The 18,330-nt window shown below is 35.2% G+C and overlaps 2 protein-coding genes across 2 annotated transcripts in view; one reads left to right on the top strand and one right to left on the bottom strand.

Moving 5' to 3' along the window:
* LOC134818224 (mRNA (2'-O-methyladenosine-N(6)-)-methyltransferase-like) overlaps positions 1–13,447 on the top strand; it is a 99,572-nt gene extending 86,125 nt beyond the window's left edge. Inside the window, exons 14-22 of the mRNA XM_063827696.1 lie at positions 7,300–7,392; positions 8,942–9,077; positions 9,372–9,444; positions 9,795–9,984; positions 10,345–10,502; positions 10,650–10,739; positions 11,022–11,328; positions 11,470–11,610; positions 11,857–13,447. Of these exons, the coding sequence (XP_063683766.1) occupies positions 7,300–7,392; positions 8,942–9,077; positions 9,372–9,444; positions 9,795–9,984; positions 10,345–10,502; positions 10,650–10,739; positions 11,022–11,328; positions 11,470–11,610; positions 11,857–12,014 (1,346 nt within the window). The 3' untranslated portion in view covers positions 12,015–13,447. The remainder of the gene's footprint in view (positions 1–7,299; positions 7,393–8,941; positions 9,078–9,371; positions 9,445–9,794; positions 9,985–10,344; positions 10,503–10,649; positions 10,740–11,021; positions 11,329–11,469; positions 11,611–11,856) is intronic.
* LOC134818229 (UDP-xylose and UDP-N-acetylglucosamine transporter-like) overlaps positions 1–18,330 on the bottom strand; it is an 81,359-nt gene that overhangs the window by 62,391 nt on the left and 638 nt on the right. The gene's annotated exons all lie outside the window — the stretch shown is intronic.

Below are 18,330 nucleotides of genomic sequence, written 5' to 3'. Positions count from 1 at the left end.
TGTTGTTGTTATTTACTGTATCACCTCTGGTTATAATTAGTTACCTTGCTGTTGTTATTTACTGTATTACCTCTGGTTATAATTAGTTACCTTGTTGTTGTTATTTACTGTATAACCTCTAGCTCTGGTTATAATTAGTTACCTTGTTGTTGTTATTTACTGTCTTACCTCTGGTTATACTTAGTTACCTTGTTGTTGTTATTTACTGTATTACCTCTGGTTATAATTAGTTACCTTGTTGTTGTTATTTACTGTATTACCTCTGGTTATAATTAGTTACCTTGTTGTTGTTATTTACTGTATTACCTCTGGTTATACTTAGTTACCTTGCTGTTGTTATTTACTGTATTACCTCTGGTTATACTTAGTTACCTAGTTGTTGTTATTTACTGTATTACCTCTGGTTATATAATTAGTTACCTTGTTGTTGTTATTTACTGTATTACCTATGGTTATATAATTAGTTACCTTGTTGTTGTTACTTACTGTATTACCTCTGGTTATACTTAGTTACCTTGTTGTTGTTATTTACTGTATTACCTCTGGTTATAATTAGTTACCTTGTTGTTGTTATTTACTGTATTACCTCTAGCTCTGGTTATAATTAGTTACCTTGTTGTTGTTATTTACTGTATTACCTCTGGTTATAATTAGTTACCTAGTTGTTGTTATTTACTGTATTACCTCTGGTTATATAATTAGTTACCTTGTTGTTGTTATTTACTGTATTACCTCTGGTTATAATTAGTTACCTTGTTGTTGTTATTTACTGTATTACCTATGGTTATATAATTAGTTACCTTGTTGTTGTTATTTACTGTATTACCTCTGGTTATAATTAGTTACCTAGTTGTTGTTATTTACTGTATTACCTCTGGTTATATAATTAGTTACCTTGTTGTTGTTATTTACTGTATTACCTCTGGTTATACTTAGTTACCTTGTTGTTGTTATTTACTGTATTACCTCTGGTTATAATTAGTTACCTTGTTGTTGTTACTTACTGTATTACCTCTGGTTATACTTAGTTACCTTGTTGTTGTTATTTACTGTATTACCTCTGGTTATAATTAGTTACCTTGTTGTTGTTATTTACTGTATTACCTCTAGCTCTGGTTATAATTAGTTACCTTGCTGTTGTTATTTACTGTATCACCTCTGGTTATACTTAGTTACCTAGTTGTTGTTATTTACTGTATTACCTCTGGTTATACTTAGTTACCTTGTTGTTGTTATTTACTGTATTACCTCTGGTTATACTTAGTTACCTTGTTGTTGTTATTTACTGTATTACCTCTAGCTCTGGTTATAATTAGTTACCTTGCTGTTGTTATTTACTGTATCACCTCTGGTTATACTTAGTTACCTAGTTGTTGTTATTTACTGTATTACCTCTGGTTATACTTAGTTACCTTGTTGTTGTTATTTACTGTATTACCTCTGGTTATAATTAGTTACCTTGCTGTTGTTATTTACTGTATTACCTCTGGTTATATAATTAGTTACCTTGTTGTTGTTATTTACTGTATTACCTCTGGTTATAATTAGTTACCTTGTTGTTGTTATTTACTGTATTACCTCTAGTTATACTTAGTTACCTAGTTGTTGTTATTTACTGTATTACCTCTGGTTATAATTAGTTACCTTGCTGTTGTTATTTACTGTATTACCTCTGGTTATAATTAGTTACCTTGTTGTTGTTATTTACTGTATTACCTCTGGTTATAATTAGTTACCTTGCTGTTGTTATTTACTGTATTACCTCTGGTTATAATTAGTTACCTAGTTGTTGTTATTTACTGTATTACCTCTGGTTATAATTAGTTACCTTGTTGTTGTTATTTACTGTATTACCTATGGTTATATAATTAGTTACCTTGTTGTTGTTATTTACTGTATCACCTCTGGTTATAATTAGTTACCTTGTTGTTGTTATTTACTGTATTACCTCTGGTTATATAATTAGTTACCTTGTTGTTGTTATTTACTGTATTACCTCTAGCTCTGGTTATACTTAGTTACCTTGTTGTTGTTATTTACTGTATTACCTCTGGTTATATAATTAGTTACCTTGTTGTTGTTATTTACTGTATCACCTCTGGTTATAATTAGTTACCTTGTTGTTGTTATTTACTGTATTACCTCTGGTTATAATTAGTTACCTTGTTGTTGTTATTTACTGTATTACCTCTAGCTCTGGTTATAATTAGTTACCTTGTTGTTGTTATTTACTGTATTACCTCTGGTTATAATTAGTTACCTTGTTGTTGTTATTTACTGTATTACCTCTGGTTATAATTAGTTACCTTGTTGTTGTTATTTACTGTATTACCTCTAGCTCTGGTTATATAATTAGTTACCTTGCTGTTGTTATTTACTGTATTACCTCTGGTTATACTTAGTTACCTTGTTGTTGTTATTTACTGTATTACCTCTGGTTATACTTAGTTACCTTGCTGTTGTTATTTACTGTATTACCTCTGGTTATAATTAGTTACCTCGCTGTTGTTATTTACTGTATCACCTCTGGTTATAATTAGTTACCTTACTGTTGTTATTTACTGTATTACCTCTGGTTATACTTAGTTACCTTGTTGTTGTTATTTACTGTATTACCTCTAGCTCTGGTTATAATTAGTTACCTTGTTGTTGTTATTTACTGTATTACCTCTGGTTATAATTAGTTACCTTGTTGTTGTTATTTACTGTATTACCTCTGGTTATACTTAGTTACCTTGTTGTTGTTATTTACTGTATTACCTCTAGCTCTGGTTATAATTAGTTACCTTGTTGTTGTTATTTACTGTATTACCTCTGGTTATAATTAGTTACCTTGTTGTTGTTATTTACTGTATTACCTCTAGCTCTGGTTATACTTAGTTACCTTGCTGTTGTTATTTACTGTATCACCTCTGGTTATACTTAGTTACCTAGTTGTTGTTATTTACTGTATTACCTCTGGTTATAATTAGTTACCTTGTTGTTGTTATTTACTGTATCACCTCTGGTTATAATTAGTTACCTTGTTGTTGTTATTTACTGTATTACCTCTGGTTATAATTAGTTACCTAGTTGTTGTTATTTACTGTATTACCTCTGGTTATATAATTAGTTACCTTGTTGTTGTTATTTACTGTATCACCTCTGGTTATAATTAGTTACCTTGTTGTTGTTATTTACTGTATTACCTCTGGTTATAATTAGTTACCTTGTTGTTGTTATTTACTGTATTACCTCTAGCTCTGGTTATAATTAGTTACCTTGCTGTTGTTATTTACTGTATTACCTCTGGTTATAATTAGTTACCTTGTTGTTGTTATTTACTGTATTACCTCTGGTTATAATTAGTTACCTTGTTGTTGTTATTTACTGTATTACCTCTAGCTCTGGTTATAATTAGTTACCTTGTTGTTGTTATTTACTGTATTACCTCTGGTTATATAATTAGTTACCTTGTTGTTGTTATTTACTGTATCACCTCTGGTTATAATTAGTTACCTTGTTGTTGTTATTTATTGTATTACCTCTGGTTATAATTAGTTACCTTGTTGTTGTTATTTACTGTATTACCTCTAGCTCTGGTTATAATTAGTTACCTTGCTGTTGTTATTTACTGTATTACCTCTGGTTATAATTAGTTACCTTGTTGTTGTTATTTACTGTATTACCTCTAGCTCTGGTTATACTTAGTTACCTTGTTGTTGTTATTTACTGTATTACCTCTAGCTCTGGTTATAATTAGTTACCTTGTTGTTGTTATTTACTGTATTACCTCTGGTTATAATTAGTTACCTTGTTGTTGTTATTTACTGTATTACCTCTAGCTCTGGTTATAATTAGTTACCTTGCTGTTGTTATTTACTGTATTACCTCTGGTTATAATTAGTTACCTTGCTGTTGTTATTTACTGTATTACCTCTGGTTATAATTAGTTACCTTGTTGTTGTTATTTACTGTATTACCTCTGGTTATACTTAGTTACCTTGTTGTTGTTATTTACTGTATTACCTCTGGTTATAATTAGTTACCTTGCTGTTGTTATTTACTGTATTACCTCTGGTTATACTTAGTTACCTTGTTGTTGTTATTTACTGTATTACCTCTGGTTATAATTAGTTACCTTGCTGTTGTTATTTACTGTATTACCTCTGGTTATAATTAGTTACCTTGTTGTTGTTATTTACTGTATTACCTCTGGTTATATAATTAGTTACCTTGTTGTTGTTATTCACCTCTGGTCACCCCTGCAGATTTCGTCGATTTCAGGTGCCGTCGGCACCATAAAAATTAAAAGCAAACATACATTTTTTCCCCTAAAATCGAGCGCTTTCTGCGCAAAAAATTGACCTCAACAGAAAAATTAAACATGGCTTCAAATCCAAATTTGAACCAGAGATTTTTCACTTCCTCTCGATAAACTTAATTTTCAACCCAAAATAAAGTCTCAAAGGGGTAAATTACTCAGGTCAGGATTGTAGGCAATGATTATGCCAAACCATACATTTTTGTAAATTCATTAAACTTTCAATTTAGCCTAAAACACCATATTTCGCACAATTTTTCCGGGGGGCTGCGCCCCCCTAGCCCCCGCCAATGTGGTCCGCCCCTTACCTGGACCCCGCTGGGGGCTGCGCCCCCAGACCCCTGCCACAGCTTGCAGCTTCGCTCGCCGACAGCCCCCCCCCCCCAAAGAAAAATCCTGGCTACGTGCCTGAGCAAAATATAGGTTAAGGGCTTTTCAGATGATTTGGCTCCTCAACAGATACCGACGTACATAACGGTCAATATGTAGTTTAGGTTTACCTGGCCCGTAGGTTACGAATGTGCCCGAGGAGGAAAAAAAGCAAACTGAAGAAAATTTCTCGGGAACTTAAAAGTTCACCTCAAAAAGAAATCTGCACCTATGCCTCTGGTTATATAATTGGTTACCTTGTTGTTGTTGTTAAATCTGATGGACTTGACGGTTGTTTGGAAGGTGACATTAATTTTCAAAATTAAAGAATGTTCCTGGACCTACTCAAGGAAACTTCACTAGGGTTTTTATAGAAAACAAGTTTATAGTTTCTTACAAGAACTGACTAACAAGTCTACTATCTATTTTTTATGATATAATATAGTTTTATACTCTTTTTCCTCGCCATTATTGTATTACAAAGCTATTTTATAATTGGTTGAATTTTCAACCCACGATAAGCTAAATTCGTGTCCAAGCCCTATCTGCCAGCATCTACTTTTCTCAATATCCGGTTTATGTTTGATAATGAGAAATCTATGTATTGTTTTTTTTGAATGTACGACAATACTCCCCTCACTGGCTCCAGATGAAATCTTGAATTGAGTCTGAGACAACGCGCTTTAAACAAAACCGTCATAGATTTAGAAATATATTTAGATATTGTTATCGTGACTGATGTTTTGTGTATGATAATGAGAAATCTATGTATAGTTTTTTTAAATGTACGACAATACTCCCCTCACTGGCTCCAGATGAAATCTTGAATTGAGTCTGAGACAACGCGCTATAAACAAAACCGTCATAGATTTAGAAATATATTTAGATATTGTTATCGTGATTGATGTTTTGTGTTGACCTACCTTTTTCTTCAAATCTTGATGGGAGTGGAAGACTATTTGCAGCCCGTATTATGTTCGTCGTCCCGTTCAACATTCCTCTGTGTATCCTAGTATTAGCTGTTTGTACCACAGTCCTATCCTACTACTGGAGAAACCGTGGTACCCTCACAAATAAACTATTTATCCTGATAACAGCAGCTGACCTGATCACGTGTGTTGGTCACCTGGTCCTCATGATATGTGTTGTTCTCCTGTCATACGACGTCATACCTCCTATTTGTGCCACGGTGTGCGCGGTTATTCACATCATACTGTCGTTACTCGGCTACGCCTCGTCCGTTTTCTTGAACATAGTACTCGCTGTTTTGAGGACGGTTAAAATATCATTCCCTTTCCATCAGGTCAAAGTTGGAACACTGAAGATTGCAATAGCTCTTTTCAGCGCAATTCTAGTGCTACTGTGTGTTGGGGATGTATACTACTGTGTAGAATATGGATCAGTTTCTATAGTGCCGGCGTGGGTGGTTCTTTGGGATAATGTAGAGCTTGCTTTTGTGGGTCACGATTTTACAGAACTTCTTCGCAAAATATTTGATGAAGTTAGGAAGTTACCGTGGAACCAGCTCATATTGATATCTAAATTTCAAGTAGGGTTGCTCTATCTAGCTCCAATCGGAGTTGTCCTTGCTTGCCTCGTGACCCAATTTATTGTCACGTGGCACAGAGCACGTGCACGTGACCCTGACCACCCCGTAATGACTGATTGGTCACGTGTCAACACCACAGTTTCCATCCTGTCAGCTGTTTTCTTGGTCTGTAACTCTGGAATAGCAGTTATTACTATCTCCTATCAAAGTCCTAGTGGAGGTGATCTATTGGATTCATTTGCTTTGCAGGTTTGCAAACTGATGGTGAGTACAACTCTGCCTCTGTTGCATGCTCTCCTGTCACCACTCGTCATGTTAGTTAGAAGCAGAGAGATGAGGGGAAATGTTATGATGATGATTAGAAGAGCCGTCAGGGCGTCCCCTTAAGGGGGGGGGGGGGGGGGGGGGGGGGGGTTCTTCTTAACCTCATTCTGAACTTATCACAAGGACTATCCAGGGAATAATAATACACATGATGCTGTGTTTTGAACAACAAAAGTAAGCCAGATGCCGTGTCTGTATTATGTATTGTAGATATTATGAGATATCGTTAACTTACGAACATGATTTTGGACTGAAGTTGAGTGGAACATTTCCAAATTATAACCAAATGTTATTATGAATATATTATGATATACTAGAAACCTTCTATATTCGAAATATAATATTATATTAATGAATGATATAAATGAAGGAAAACAATACATGATTTGTTATTTGAGTATGTTTATACTTATTTTGATAGTGTTTCATTAATATCTTTCTTTTTCTCAAACAATATCAATTATTTTATTAACTGTCCTTGTTTTATTAACTGTTATTGTGATATTTGAAATATGTAATTATTTTAAACCCTCTTAAAGTTATCACATGTTTCATTACTGATACTCTAAAGAAACACCGTATTTCGTATGTATAATACTTTTGCTTTTGTAAGTGAAATTCAGTGTGAAAATAAACTCAAAATTATACGGTATGCCTCAGGGGTAGAAATTATGGAAATGATAAGTTTACAGTTAAGTTATTTCTCCAAATACCAGTCAAATACCAACACTGATAAAACCTCTTCTTATTGAAGGTTTAGAAGAACCGACTGAAGCATTAAACCGTTGGTTATTGGAACAAAAGCTCAGATGTACTGAACACATCGACCCTTTCTTCAGCTTCTCTGGTATGTAGTTATCAGTTACCATGTAGTTACCATGGTTACAGTGTAGTTACCTCGGTTACAATACAGTTACCATGGTTACCAGATACCATGCAGGCGCTCATAACAAAGTTTTTATATAAATAAATAATCTTATACATTTCAATCTAACATCTGAGTTCTTTAAGCTGCACTTTCACCATGGTTACCAGTTACCATAGCACAGTGGGCTGTGAGTGGGGGTCATGCTAGCATAGGGTATTTTAGACCATCACACATGCCCCTAACTTTGTTTTTAAGGTAATTTGGGTACAAAAATACGATTCCAATCATTTACAGGGCCCAAAATGTCTTAGAAAAAAATTTTGGGCCGATTTTGAGCACTCCTGTAGTCCAAAAATAAGAGGCTGACCCCAGGAAAAGTTGTTTTTTAGAGGTTTAATCAATTTTAAAGCTCTTCTATGAACTGTAAACGAAGGACAGCTATCTTAGGAACTCAAATCTTTTTGAATTATGAAAAAATATTGATCAGAACAAAAGTTGTGCCCATTTATATGACCAAAATTTTCTGAAACACCAAAATTTTTCCTGTTATTTTCAAAAATTTCGTTTAAAATCGCGATTTTTTTGGATTTTTATCAATTTTAACTATAATAATTGTACTATTTTGATTTTTCATCCATATGCTTCTAGTCTAGGATGCAAAAAACGCCACAAACATGGAGAATAACTAAGATATGTCAATTTAATAGCAAAATTGAGCTCATAAATTATCTAAAAATGCAGCAAATTTGACCCCATTTTTGAGTTTCTTAATTTTTTAAACAGATATAACCCAAAGTGGCCCAGACAGATTCCAAAAGCTTCTAAACCAAAATTGTCTCAGCTTTAAGATGAAGTAGGTTTCCATTTGAAGTATTATGAAGTTAGTAACTATTTGTGCCCTTTTTAAGAGAAAAAAATGCTGAAATTTAGTTTAAAATCGGCGCTCCATCAAAAAATCAGCAAATTAGCTAGACCCTTAGGGTTTTTTTCTAGTAACTAGGATGCTTGGATCATCACTAACTCATAAATAACTCAGGAAACTAATACAAAGACATTTTATGGTGAAAGGATAAAAGAAGAGTAAATTTTGGCAGTCAAATACAGAATTTTCACTGCCAAAAAATACAGATTTTAGGCGCGGTGCCATTTTCACACCATTCATCCTTTTTCATTTTGGTTTTTTGCATTGCATCAGGATTATTTTTATCTTAAAAGATAAATCAATTAGAAAAGAGGGGGGAAAAAGCCAATTTTTGGCCTATGCTAGCATCCCAGCCCACTGTGTGCATAGTTACCATATTTACCATAGTTACCATGTACATGGTTACCAGTTACCATAGCTTAGTTACCATAGTTACCATGTACATCGTTACCAGTTACCATATTTACCATATTTACCATATTTACCATATTTACCATATTTACCATATTTACCATATTTACCATATTTACCATATTTACCATATTTACCATAGTTACCATGTACATGGTTACCAGTTACCATGTAGTTACCTCCACTTATAAACAGATGAGAAGACAGTTTCTATGTATCGTGAAATAATGGAAGACGTGCCCATGAAGTACAAGCTACCTCGTCAAGTTAAAACCTGCACTAAAACTCTTGAAAAGTTTGTAGACAAGATGAAGAACCTCGCTAAAGAATGGTTAGTGATCAGTTACCATACATAATTACCATGGTGGTAAGTGATCAGTTTAAGTTGGGGAGAATTGTAACGTTATTAACTGGTAATTTATTAGTTTTTTTTGTTAGGTCAGATAAACTGATTTAGCTTTAATGTCATAATTCTTAAAAGCCGTGATTTCATCATAAATCAGCCGGGATCGAGTATTTACCTGTTTTGGAAGATATTTCGTTTCGTTAATAATAACGGTTATTTAATTCAAAATTGGCTTCAACATATTAACGGATTCAAGAATTTCAACCGTTTTCACCGCAGGGGAGAAGAAAATGAGGTCGACAAAAAATGTGAGGCTGTTCTTTCTAAAAACGTTCCATCCTCTGACACCAGGGTTAGTTATAATGGCGGCAACAATTCAGATATATTTTAAGATGTATTTTACTGTATAGTATATTGTAATAAAATGTATATAAATGTATACTTCATTTTAAGACACTAGACATAATGTCGCAAAGTTCATTGTAATTTATCTGTTAATATTTAATACAAATAATATCGTGAACCATACAATTATTTGAGAGTAATTTTTATCGTAATTCGTGAGTTATTTTAATTCTTGTACCTAGCAATCATAATATCTAGTGTTCACAGTAGTTAAGTTGTAGCTCCTCGGCATTTGTGTCTCTGCGCTCTAGAATCATGCTTGGTATTTCCCTGTTTACAGAAATCTATAATGTCCAGGGGCTGATGTCGGAGCTGCGAGACTCATGTAGAGATGTGATAGAGCGACACTTCAAAGTTAAGGTAGACGAGGTGTGCGAGCTGATGAACGACCAGTGCAGAGACAGTGCTGTTAAAGTTATGGAGTTCTCCAGATCGGAGGGATTGGACCGGACTATGCCCCCTCCCTCTGTCTCTACCTCCACTAGACGTTAGTTCCTTCTTGTCTCTTCTCTCTCTCCTTCTTGTGTCTCCTTCTTGTCTCCCATTCCTCTCCTTCTTGTCTCTGAACTGTTTAAAAAAAATCAAAATTCTACAAAGAGAATATCTTTATAATTATTATTTTCTAATAAGCTAGAAACACACACATATTACGTAATTACTAAGGGGGAGAGAGGGAGGGGGTTTGTAAGTGATTACTCATTACGCTAGCGTAATTTTAACATAACAGTTATGCTTGTTGTTTTCTTGAACAGTTATGCTTGAAACTGATTACAGAAAAGAAATGAGGGGTTAATAAATGGCCGAAAAGAGATAAGGTAATAATATGTGAACGACTCCGTATCCTCAGTGGTAGGATGCCGCCCGGCCACGCCCCTCATCAGTGAGGAAAGTGTACGTGGGGGTGACGTGTCGGTCACCATGTGTAGCACTGATAAGGATAGTAGTTGTAGAATCACTTATCAGGGAAGTTCTCTCTCTATCAACAGATCTCACTACAAGAAACTGGTTTGTTTATAATATTACTTATCGTGGATATTTTCTGGAATTCCAAACTTATCACCCTGAATGGATTAAAAAGTGTTTGACTTTTGAGTGAATATAATTGATTGATAATATGACAATGAGTGATCTGAAAACAGTGTTTTATTTCAGGAGGATCTATATAAAGCAACCAACGCCACTAAAGAGAAAGAGAAAGAGGAGTTTAATAGCAGGGTGTGGTGCCTACTAAAGAGATACAAGGTTAGTTCAACTTAGTAACCAACTTAGTAACCAGCTTAGTAACTAACTTAGTAAACATCTTCTTAAATCATTATGTAAAGATATAAATGGTACAATCGAAGATGAAAATTGAAAATTACTGTTGAAAATTACTGTTGAAAATTACTGTTATGCTACAAGAAATTCGAAATGTCGTCATGTTTTTTATCTTGATCAACCTGACTGAGGCAACCTTGATATGTAAAATTTCATAAAATAAAAACGGCTGTCTTATCCAAAATCGTAATTTTTATCCCTCTTCAGATGTTGCGCTCCTCAATAGTAGGAACAAAGTTGTGCCAAGAAAACTTCGGGCTCCACGCAGCTCTACCCCACAAAGCCTTCCACCTCCTTCACCGCAAGTTCCACGTCTCTTTCGAGTGTTTCGCGTCCCCTTTTAACTGCTACTTCAGTCAGTACTGTTCAGCTTTCCCGGACATTGACTGTTATTTCGGGTCCCGGGGCTCCTTCTTCGACTTCAAGCCCAAGAGAGGCTCGTTTCAAGCCAACCCACCCTTTTCAGAAGAAGTCATGTTAACCATGGCGGATCACATGATTAGTTTACTTGAGGGTTAGTGGAACTATTTGTCATCCCTGCATGCTGGCCCTTATCATTATTTTAATTTAACGTTTTTAACAAAAGTCCTCTCCCATATATACAGTAACGTATTAAGCTGTAAAATGTAAATTAACCCCATACCCCTCTCCTCAGATTCGCAGGATCCTCTCATGTTCGTTATCTTCATTCCTGACTGGAGGGAGCCGATGACTCCCGCCATTACTAGACTAGAAAACACAATTTATTGCACCCACAATATTTTATTAGCCAGCAGATCTCATCAGTACATTACTGGTAGGTACCCTCCTCTTGTAGTAGTTTCAATATTGTACACTTAAATCAGTCCCTTGTAAGTTTTGATATTTTCACAAATCATTTTTTCAGTAGTTTATTTGGTCCTTCTGTAGCTTGTTTTAAAAATGTAACTTACGATGTCGGCAAATGTAGAGTTCGCCAGTGTATTTTGTATTTTTACCCGTCGGTGGTATTAACTATTGATATTGACTATTACTATAAATAATTAAGCCGCTGACTCTGCAGGAAACCAGCACCTACAATCAGTTACCCACTATGATGCAGTCCACGGTACGCAAGTGTACGTCCTGCAAAACGACGCCGCCATCGACGAGTGGCCTATAAGCCACAAAGATATGGACCATCTCCGGGATGCCATGTCTTATAATAGAGAGTGGAACTGATCTGGTAAAAAGGTGCAATATTAAGGGGACATTACGCGGGACTTTCATAGTTTGAGAAGTAGAACTGCTGGGGGGGGGGTTTTAACACATAAAGTTTTAAAGTTTTTCCACATAAAAACAGATATTTGATTTTTGGGTGAATTTTGAATTATAAGTTTTAAGTTAAAACATAAACCAGTGTTATTATTTAGAGCATGAAGAGCTATTTGTGTTTAATGAAAAGAAATTAAAGAGGATATATAATTAATTTGTGCGTTAAGATAACTTAAAGTTTATATGTAATATGATCACAATTTAGATTTCCGTATTTCTACTTAGCATTTAATTTAGTTTAGTTCATAATTCATTCTTTGAGTTTATAAGAATATAATAAGTTAATTAGTTAATTAGTTCAGAACTATTAATTAATTTTTATCAGAAAGTGCAGTGATATGTTTTCTTGGCTGTTTATTTAATGAAGTTCTGGGATTGCTTCACCGTTACTATTAGTTGCACCGTTACTATTAGTCGCACCGTTACTATTAGTCGCACCGTTACTATTAGTCGCACCGTTACTATTAGTCGCACCGTTACTATTAGTCGCACCGTTACTATTAGTCGCACCGTTACTATTAGTCGCACCGTTACTATTAGTTGCACCGCTACTATTAGTCGCACCGCTACTATTAGTCGCACCGTTACTATTAGTCGCACCGTTACTATTAGTCGCACCGTTACTATTAGTTGCACCGTTACTATTAGTTGCACCGTTACTATTAGTCGCACCGTTACTATTAGTCGCACCGTTACTATTAGTTGCACCGTTACTATTAGTCGCACCGTTACTATTAGTTGCACCGATACTATTAATCACACCGTTACTATTAGAGTCGCACCGTTACTATTAGTTGCACCGTTACTATTAGTCGCACCGCTACTATTAGTCGCACCGTTACTATTAGTCGCACCGTTACTATTAGTTGCACCGTTACTATTAATCACACCGACCTTTATTTAGAGTAAATTCAAATTAGTTATTTTTTGGCATCAAATAAAATGTAATATCTAATGAACTTTATGGGAATTTATTAGAATGAAGATGAATAGTTTTGCAAATTAATTTTATTGCTTTTTGTGATACAATTTTTCTGTAATTTTCTCTGCAATTTGGTAAAAGGAAATTAAGCTTCTTTTAGCAACGTTAGCTGACTGAAAATTATCTAATTTCAGCATGATGTAACCATGGCAACCACCATGATGTTAGTTGTAACTGAAAGAAACACTACACGTTAAAGCAATTTTTTAATCTAAATAATGATATAAAGGTAATTAAATGAAATATCATATTATAGCAGCACAAAGGTATGAACATTATAGCACTAGCTACTACTATTCGGTGTGTAATCAGTTATGATTTTCAGTGTTGTATTTTCCATTGTTAAAATTATATTGTAAAATCAATGTCTTTCTTTTTGTCTAGTGAGCGATTCCCCCCCCCCCCTCTGCCATAACCTTGAACTTTTTTACAGGCATGGTTGACACTGAGTGTTTCGCCCCGACTCCTTACTGCAAAATTTGTTTTTGTTTCTCGGCAGAGTCAGCGCTGCATTGTCTACATTTTATTTTTTTAATGCATAGACTGCTGAATGATATTTCACAAATAATTTTTGTTAAAAATAAAACATTATACAATACGTATCATAATCATGATAATATGACCAAGATTATATTTATCAGAAAAAACTTCCAAAATAGTCGAACTTTTTTGTTGAGTAGTTCCACCTTGTAAGAATTATTTAGATTTCAAAATTCTCAGTTCCTGAGAATTATCCCCTGGTCCCAGCTGGCAACTATTTGATTGGCTGTTCAGATACGGTGAGCAATGCCACCTAATGCTCTAATGCCATAAATTTACCCGCTCAACTTCAAGAATAAGGAGTAGTCCTTGTGACGTAACAGAGCCAGCAATTAACAAAACACGCTTTTTTCTTATTTTTCATAAAGAAAATAGAGACTAGAGAGGTCAAAGAAAAAGAAATTTTGAATCTCCTAGAATGTCTGACAGTTCTGAGTTATAAGGGCTATAGAATTCATCCAACAACTCTGCGGTTCCATGAAGCATATCGCCAACTTTAACCTTCACGTATGTGTTCACATTGTGTATTGTAGACTGCTTTATGAAATTTCCCAAATCTTCTAAATTTGGTTTTGCAACAACGATATGACTAAAACTTTCGTGAGAGTTTCTATAGGATGATACTCTTTCAAAGTTACTGTTAACAAGTTATCCTCAAATACTTCTAAAAAGTCTCTGATGTAGCAGACATAAACCCCAAGTGCAATTCTCAGTCTAAGACTGGTCTGAGGAGTAACAGCAATTTCTAAGGGTTTTCCTCTCCAGGCAACTATTAAACTTTCTTATTTCCACAACTACTTCAAGCTTCCAAGGTGGAATTTCTGCGGACTCTGATCCCTTCCTGCTGGGATAGGTAATCTGAGTACAATCTTTCAGTAAGGTTTCTAACCAGAGCTAGTATTAAGTCTGCATTATAGTACGGAGGTGATTCTAATCCTGGGTATCTAGTCTCCCATCCTCTCAGGTCCAACAATAGAGAGGGTGTTCCATCTACTATCCTCGTTTCTCTGTTATCCTTTACTTTCTCTGACCCTGTGCCAGCTAAAAACTGACTAAATAGTTGTTTGGAAACGGAGTGCTTTGGTCTTGAATTAAGCAAGCTCTGTTCGGTCTCAAAACTCCTGCTTTTCTCGATATGCGATAGAATCAGGCAAGCTCTGTTCGGTTTCAAAACTCCCGTCTTTATCGATAGAATCAGACAAGCTCTGTTCGGTCTCAAAACATTCGCCTTTATAATTATCAATAGAGTCAGGCGAGTACTGTTTGAAGGAAGGTGCAATATTTGTAGTGTATCTTTCATCGTGTTGGGAGCTGAGTCCCCTGTGTTAGAGTCCCCTGTGTTAAAGACACACAGTACACTGCACCCACTCAGCCGTATAGCGACTAATAACCACAAATAACGCACGGTAGATAGGATATTTAGTATCGTATACTAAGTTAATAATAATGAGGAAGATACGATAAGTTAGTATCGTATAATTTTACCAAAACCCATAATTGGGTAGAGTGGACCGTTGCAATGTCTCCCTTTCCCAAACAAAGGGAAATGATATAAATTGGAATAACCGTTCTCAAATGCAAAATGATACCGAGAATGAAATCAGTCGCTCGCTTTTCCCATTTATTCACGGCTTACGAATTTTCATCAGTTTAACTTTAATAGATCGATGACACTTTCTAGAAAATTGCAGCTCAGTGGCGTTTTGTGGGCGACTTAGAGGTGGCGGCATGTTACTGAAAGGAACACTACACGTTAAAGCAATTTTGTTAATCTAAATAATGATATAAAGGTAATTAACTGAAATATCATATTATAGCAGCACAAAGGTATGAACATTATAGCACTAGCTACTACGTCTACTATTCGGTGTGTAATCAGTTATGGTTTTCAGTTTCAAGAACGATTAAAATAATACGATTTTAAATGCATATTATAAGGGCCTGCAAGCAGCTCTTGCGAAATAATATAAGTGTAGCGTACTAGTTTGAAAAAGGAATGTATATTGCATTCTCTCGAAAAGAATTTCAGGAAATTTGCTTCCAGAATTGAAATCTAGCAATATGAAATGATAAATCCAGAAAGATTTTGTTGTGCAAATTTATTTAAGGGTCAAAGGAAAAGTCCTGCAACTTTTGAAAAATATTCTTACAGTAATAGGTCTCACTCTCAAAAAGGTTACAACATGCAAAGAGGGAGAAACTGGAACAATTCTTGGAAAATTTGTTTTAAGGAATGAATTCTAGCAATGAAGTAATGTAAATTTGGACTACAAGGGGCAAACTGTGTCCTGCTAATTTACTCCCACGGCATAAAAGAGTAATAAGTCATGTTATCTGAATTTTATAATCGCTAGGCTTCTGAACTTCTGTTGAATCCTGACATGTAATATGTTTTGTTTTTAAAAAGACCTTTAATTCACACACCAAAACTTTAAATTTTATCAAATTACAAATGTCCTAATATATACGTCTAGCTTATTAAGTTAAAAAGTCAGGGGTACAGCCGTTGTACTTTAATTAAAATAATTGATCACGCCGGATCAAGATGTTATTTATCAAAATCAGCAACCCGTTTAATATCAGAATATGTAATATAAATTAACAGATTTCTGGTTCATCGAAAAATTCTGGTATTACTATTGAAAATACTGAACACGGCATAGAAGAGTAACCAGCAATGTTATCTGAATTTTATAATCGCTAGGTTCCTGAACTTCTGATGAATCCTGACACGTAATATCGGAATATGTAATATAAATTATCAGATTTTTGGTTCATGCCAGCTCACAGCTGGATTGTATCCTGATAATTTACTTGAAGATACTGAACACGGGACAGAAGAGTAACTAGCAATGTTTTCTGAATTTTATAAATCGGCAACTATCGACATCGTGCAGTTAGACTGCAGTTAGACACTAGACACTAGACAGGATAGGCCAAATGAGGCCAAAAAGTTGCAGGCCCCTTTTGGCCCATTTTCCAGATTTTATGGGGGGGGGGGGGGGGGCGGTCCCCCCGGCCCCCCTGCCCACCCCTCTTCCTACACACTTGTGACATTTAATGCTAATTCATGGTTAAAATAGGAATTTACCATTATCGGTTTCTGTACTCAATATTTACCTGTAATTATAAATTTACTGATCAGCGACACTAACAGACACAGACACAGTACATTAGCATCACTTTCACTTTCACTTTCAGTTAGTATTCTTCCTGTGTACGTGGTAAGCTGCTGTTCTCTTCACTTTGATCCCACTTACCTGGAAAACTTACTGTTAAATGATATGGGGAATGGACATTATGATCATTAATCCCGGAAGATGAAATTTAAAATTGGGAAATGTTTTTCCGATGAATTAAGGGTGCTGGCGTCGCCCGATTAACTTATTAAAAATCGGATTATTAATCATGATCCAGATAGGTCATGATTAAGATTGAAATAATGTAATTTATTATAAAACCCGGTTAATAAATACTGTGATTTGATCGCGATTTCAGCAAATAGCATGCAAAGGAGATTGAGAAAAATGGGATTACATGTCATAAGGACTGGCAGTCTGACCTATTGCCTTGCCAGCATAGGTGTACTTATATAGTTTTGCATGGTTCAGTTGCATAGTAGTGTCCGAATTGCACTGATTCTAGCCCGAGTAGTGTTCGAAAGGGCGCCCTGTTTTGACATACCTCTAATATCAGAATATGTAATATAAATTAACAGATTTCTGGTTCATCGAAAAATTCTGGTATTACTATTGAAAATACTGAACACGGCATAGAAGAGTAACCAGCAATGTTATCTGAATTTTATTATCGCTAGGTTCCTGAACTTCTGATGAATCCTGACACGTAATATCGGAATATGTAATATAAATTATCAGATTTTTGGTTCATGCCAGCTCACAGCTGGATTGTATCCTGATAATTTACTTGAAGATACTGAACACGGGACAGAAGAGTAACTAGCAATGTTTTCTGAATTTTATAAATCGGCAACTATCGACATCGTGCAGTTAGACTGCAGTTAGACACTAGACAGTAGACAGGATAGGCCAAATGAGGCCAAAAAGTTGCAGGCCCCTTTTGGCCCATTTTCCAGATTTTATGGGGGGGGGGGGGGCGGTCCCCCCGGCCCCCCTGCCCACCCCTCTTCCTACACACTTGTGACATTTAATGCTAATTCATGGTTAAAATAGGAATTTACCATTATCGGTTTCTGTACTCAATATTTACCTGTAATTATAAATTTACTGATCAGCGACACTAACAGACACAGACACAGTACATTAGCATCACTTTCACTTTCACTTTCAGTTAGTATTCTTCCTGTGTACGTGGTAAGCTGCTGTTCTCTTCACTTTGATCCCACTTACCTGGAAAACTTACTGTTAAATGATATGGGGAATGGACATTATGATCATTAATCCCGGAAGATGAAATTTAAAATTGGGAAATGTTTTTCCGATGAATTAAGGGTGCTGGCGTCGCCCGATTAACTTATTAAAAATCGGATTATTAATCATGATCCAGATAGGTCATGATTAAGATTGAAATAATGTAATTTATTATAAAACCCGGTTAATAAATACTGTGATTTGATCGCGATTTCAGCAAATAGCATGCAAAGGAGATTGAGAAAAATGGGATTACATGTCATAAGGACTGGCAGTCTGACCTATTGCCTTGCCAGCATAGGTGTACTTA

Source organism: Bolinopsis microptera, chromosome 7 (assembly GCF_026151205.1).
Source record: "Bolinopsis microptera isolate Bmic1 chromosome 7, MBARI_Bmic_1.0, whole genome shotgun sequence".
Lineage (NCBI taxonomy): Eukaryota > Metazoa > Ctenophora > Tentaculata > Lobata > Bolinopsidae > Bolinopsis > Bolinopsis microptera.
This window is presented reverse-complemented; position numbering and strand designations above follow the sequence as displayed.